This window comes from Panicum virgatum, chromosome 4N, assembly GCF_016808335.1.
Source record: "Panicum virgatum strain AP13 chromosome 4N, P.virgatum_v5, whole genome shotgun sequence".
In the NCBI taxonomy this organism is placed as follows: Eukaryota; Viridiplantae; Streptophyta; class Magnoliopsida; order Poales; family Poaceae; genus Panicum; species Panicum virgatum.
In genome coordinates, this window is record NC_053148.1 from 41,695,318 (window position 1) to 41,700,977 (window position 5,660).

The window sequence follows — 5,660 nt, forward strand, 5'->3', positions numbered from 1 at the left end:
CACTAATCCAATGAAAAAAAATACTTTCATAGTTCAGAAATTTTATAATTTTTATATTACCATATTCCTATAATAAAAGGTCTGGCTAAACTACATTTTAAAGCAAATGAATTATGCCATGTCCCACCTAAGCAAATCCACCTGCCATTAGAAAAGGAGAAGCACCTGCCATTATCATGCCGCACCTAACGTTTTGGCCGGTTTAATTCTATCTGCTTGTGCTGCGCAGCCTGTCTGACGTTTTTTTTTTGAAGGAAACTGTCTGGCGCATTTGGAAACGGCATTTATAGGTCGAGTCGTCGTTGCCTTGCCACTCAAATCCTTCCTCCCTTTGAAGAGTTCTACTTGTCGCCAATCATTCTGCCAATCAGAATTTGCTACCACTTGGCATTCAGGGTTTGTGGCTTGCGTTATATTGCATAAAAATCTTGAACTTGGTTAGTGATATGTGCAATTGGCTCCGTTTATGATGAGGTGGATTACGAATTCTTTCACTACATTGATTCAATGAGACGAGTAAAAATAAATGTGCTCTATGAACTAGCTTCCCGCTCTAAAACAAATTACAAAGGGCACTTTACTTTTCCCTCCCCAAATAATACATAAGATACGCTAGTAGAACTGAGCCATGTTAAGCATGAATCAGAGTTAAATTAAAATATAGGGTAAAATTATATATTCCCACTGCTTTACTTACGAATTACCCTTTTTGAAAAAGGGGATGAAAACATACACATCAAGTTTGGGCATTTGAACAATTAAATGACCCTAAAGGAAGGGCATATTTTATTCTCGTGAGATCAAATGTTTTAGCACGCCACCACACCCGCACTACATGCATGTCACGCATATAATATAACTCTAATTAGTATTATTTTATTATAATATATTTAATACACATCAGGAAACTATATTATTATGAAAACTAGTTTTGACATAAATTATTTAATTTGTATCATCTCTTCAAATATCAAAACTAATAATTAAGATTCATAATTTAGAGTTGTTAACTTTAGATGACAATCCGTTACTTATTTGTAGCTGAAGAAAACATGGCCTTGGTCGCTCTTTCCACCCCATGCACGTGGCCTGATATTATCAACGCTAACTTCATGTGGAATCATTGTTGCTTGCTGCTATAGGTATACGCTGATCAACCGTATAAGTGGTCCCTTTTTGGGAAAAAAATAATAAAAATAGCCTTTTTATTTTAATTTTAGTAACTAGGCTATCTACCTTTGCTACTGCACAAGCTAATTATAATCAATATAAAAATAATCCTTATAGATAATAATTATAATTATATATCTCACGCAATCTTTCGTCTATTAAATATTCGAACACATACTCTAAAATATACATTTATTATCATTATCTAGTTATAATAGATTTCATTTTGCATCACACCTCCATATATATCTCGTATATATTCAATTAAACCATTTGTTTGTAATTGGTATTCTTATCTCTTGCATCATACATGAATATATAAGGACACATATCGTGGATAGTATTTTTATATAGGTAATATCATAAATACTATATTAATAATAATAAAAATAGTAATTTAGAATTTTATGTTGGTGATTTAGGGGTTATTTAATTTTTAATAATAACATATTTGGATAATTTATATGCAAATTTAGGGGGTTATTTGCATTATTTTTATAATGGCACATGTGGATAATTTACATGAAGATTAAGGCCAGGGTTACTTTAGATTTTCTTATAATGGTAGAGGTGAGCAATATAGATACATGTTTAGAGGGTTATTTTAGTCTATTTTCATAATGATAGGTGGATAATTTATAAGGAAATATAATAGATTCTGTGATTATTATGAATTAGAGTTGTTGGATTGACAGCGGGGTGTTTCTAATTTTTCTGAGAATTTTTAGGATTTCTCTATTTTTTAGAGTGTCCCCACCTAGGATTTTTTATGGCTTCACATGGAGGGTTAAAAGGAGCCTTCAATTAGTAATAGATCATCCATTAGCGTCCTCTAAATCTCACCCTTTTCTTTTAATCTAAAAGGTGGAACCCATTTGTCCGTGGATATGGAGCTCCATATAGACCCTCCAGGAATAGAGGGTGAAGAAAGAGGTCTCCTCAAAATAGGGGCTTTAGTAGAGGGTCTGCTGGAGTATTTTTTTTATCCCACTCTTCAAATTTAAGATGAAGGCTTATTTGTAGGGTTTGATGGAGTTACTCTTAGGTACACCACCAACTCTCTTTTGTTTAAATATTTGTGGTTCTTTAAAAGCATAAATATTTGAATGGAATAGGTCGAGTTGCTTAATTTTACATTCTCTCTTCTTTGACGGTTGAAATGCTTGGCATAGCTTCAGCTTCGGTTTGGAAAAGAAAGTCATAAGTTGCCGCTAGTTAGATCATTCAATATATTTCTGAAATTTGACGAGTTTAGTGATTACCACCCTTAGGAAGACCATTATTAGGCTAGGAAACAACTTGAAAAGACCATATACATCACATTGTTTGTTGTATAACAAGTACAAGGAGCAATTACAGCCTAAACTTGATTAGCTTACATATATATGAATTATTTCATATCAATCATAGAAATATAGGTACAATTGTCACATTGATTAGTAAGAAGGCTACAAACCAAAAAAGACAAATTATGTGACAGCAAGACAAGAAATAAAAAAAGAACACTAAACCCTACCACCATTCACGGGACAGTAGGACGACCTGCTCTTGATGAACTCGAGGCAGTCCGCGATGGCCTCCGCGTAGAAGGAGCTCTCGTCCCACTCCGGGCGCCGCCGGCCGTGGCGGCACTGCGCAGGCACCGGCGCTCTCGGCGCCAACGACGACCACCTGCAGGCCCTGCCTCCGGGGCGGCGCCTGAGTTCCTCGACGCTCCGAAGGAGCAGGCCAACGACGCCGGACAGCCGCACTCGTAGCCGGAGCAGCAGGCCCAGCCGGACGCCGCCGCCGCCGCCGCCGCCGCCGCGCACGCGCAGCCCCCATCGTCTACGCCGCATTCCTCCCGGCTTCCGGCCGTGGCAGCTCGCCTGGCGGATCATCATGGCCTGCCGCCGTTTCTGCCGGGCTACAGCGTTGGTGATCAAATGGAGCATGGTGCGCGCGCGTTCTGCTTGGAGGCGATCGAGCTGTGGTTTCCTTTGCTTATATATAGTGGCGCTGGCATGGCAACCTTGAGAGCTCACCGCCATGGCTGGCTGGAGAGTTAGGTCAGGTGAGTAGGTGGCCAGGTGCAGGTGGTAGGCCACGGTGTGATGCCGGACGTACACAGCGTATGGACCCACGCACGTAATCACCGTTTTAGAAACTGTCGCGAGGCGTTTGGAGCTATGCACACTCAATGCAGCAATGTACGGTGGTTCACCTCACTTGTACAAAAATTTGAACATTTTTCTCGGCATCTAGCAAGAACAGTTGATTTTTCTGAAACAAAGCGGATAGAAGGATTGTAGATTATATTAAAAAGAAGAAACAGAAATTCAGACTAAGCAGCACGCTAATCGCCGATCCTAAGAAATCGAGTACTGAGTTGCACGCGCCAATCAATTCAATCCAAAAACTTAAACTGATGAGAAGATATGGACAATTCACTTATACTTCAACATCCATCAACGAAAACAACAACCACACATCGATCAACGAAAACAACAACCACTATGGCCACCCAAGCAAACTACTCCAACAAAGTTAGCATCAGATCAAAACAAGTACAACAAATGCCATGCTTACGGATATGATATTCGTTTGGGACCTAGCCGAGGGGATGCAATGCTGGTCGATGATCTTGAGGTGTTGGTGCCACCACGTCACCAGGATGAGCGACAAAAGTGGGATCGAGTAGAGAAGATCTGCTGAGCATCCAATGCTTTGATGTCCCAAACCAACAGACTAATTCGGCTGAAAATCGCCGGGCAAGTTGCAACAAGTTGGCACTTCCAATCAAGGCAGGCGATGCGTGCCCACGGGGCTTGGTGTTTAGCGATGCGCCGATGCGTGGTGTGTTTTCCATTCATCTCCGGCGGAAAATCGCACGTACGTACGGCTCTCCGGCCGCCGCGAGTCGTGACAAGGCCCGGGCGGTGGCGCACTCGAGCCCCGGCCGCTAGCTCGCGCGCGCGACAGGTAGGGCACGGCGACGGCGACGCGGCATCGCCGGCCCGCGCGCGCCGATCCGGCTAACCTGCCCCGGGATCCGAGTGACGCCCGGCAGCAGGCAAGACGACACGGCGGCCGGATGGACAGGCGCAGGTGACCCCTGCCGTCGTCTGGGCCGAGCACAATGCGTGCATCTCCTCTTTCATTTCCCCCAGGAGAAGAAGAAAACGCACGGCGCGTCGCGGCTGGCCGGTGCATGGCCGGGGCCGTCTCCGGCCGGGCGCCGAGAGCAAGCGCGCTGCGGGGGTAGACGACGACGGCGAGCTCTCGCCGTCGCCATCGTCGGGCGCCGGACGCGCGTGCGAGACGTTTCCACTGCCCCACCGCGAACCTGCCCCCGTTGTTCCGTTTCCCTGGTCGCTGATTGATCGGCGGTGAACGAATTCGCGTGGGTAATTTTTTTAAGTAAAGTGTGTCACTGGTCCTAAACTTCGACTATGTCATTCCGGTCCCTAAACTCAAAAATCGATTATTTAGGTCCTCAAACTTGTTTGGCTGTGTCATTCCGGTCCCTAAATTTATAAATCATCTGTTTAGATCCTCAAACTTATCCAGTCATATCATCCCAGTGCCTAAATTTGGTTTTGAGTCTCATCTAAGTCCAATCTGGACGATCTAAAACTTCTATATCAAAAAATAATTTATAATTTTTCCATATGAACTCGAATGAAGACAAACTTTATATCAAAATTGTATCTCTCGACGCGATCTACAACTTTGCAGTTGAAAAGTTTTTGAATTAAAATTTTTTAGAGTCCCAAAATTTAATTTTAGCTTTTAAATTTCAAAATCTATAAACTTACAACAATATTTTGAAACCCTAAACAGTTTTAATTCAAAAATATTTCAACTACAAAATTGTAGATTATGCCGAGGTCTACCATTTTAATATAAAGTTTATCTTGATTCAAGTTTATATGAAAAAATTATGAATTATTTTTTGATATATAGATTTTAGATCGTCTTGTTTGACCCATATGAGACTCAAAATCAAGTTTAGGGATCGGAATGGCATGATTGAATAGATTTGAGAACGTAAATATTTGATTTTTCTAGTTTAGGGACCGGGATGACACAACGGAACAAGTTTATGGACTGAGATGACACAGATGGACAAGTTTGAGGACCTGAATGGTAGATTTGTGAGTTTAGGGACCGAGGTGACACAACGACACAAATTTAGGGACCGACGATGGACTTTACTTTTTTTCTATTATAAAATGCAAAACGAGCAGCAGTGGCCCCGCAGAGATTCGTTTTTTTTTTCCCGACCTGCCTCTGCTAGATGCTAGTGAAAAATTGTGCTCGTGTAGGTCTGGAATGTTCGGTAAGTCGTGTCAAGCATGTTTCTGTACAGGGAGAAAAATGCATGGGCGATGGATGGCTTTGTCATTTTTTTTTCGGGCTAGGAGCAGCGCATAGCGGCATAGGCATAGCGTGCGAAACCGAGCAGAGCCGGGAGCATGAGCATCCATCCATGCTGATTTCAGCTGGGG

At 42.3% G+C, this 5,660-nt stretch overlaps 1 protein-coding gene across 1 annotated transcript; it reads right to left on the minus strand.

Moving 5' to 3' along the window:
- Positions 1–2,513: 2,513 nt before the first annotated feature.
- On the minus strand, positions 2,514–3,144 carry LOC120668653. Its single transcript, XM_039948394.1, has one exon. The coding sequence runs from the start codon at positions 3,102–3,104 to the stop codon at positions 2,676–2,678; it is 429 nt and encodes a 142-aa protein (XP_039804328.1). The 5' UTR covers positions 3,105–3,144; the 3' UTR covers positions 2,514–2,675.
- Positions 3,145–5,660: the final 2,516 nt, after the last annotated feature.

Excerpts from the sequence above, each read along its gene's own strand:
- LOC120668653 (XM_039948394.1), bottom strand. The coding sequence starts at position 3,104 with ATGCTCCATTTGATCACCAACGCTGTAGCCCGGCAGAAACGGCGGCAG.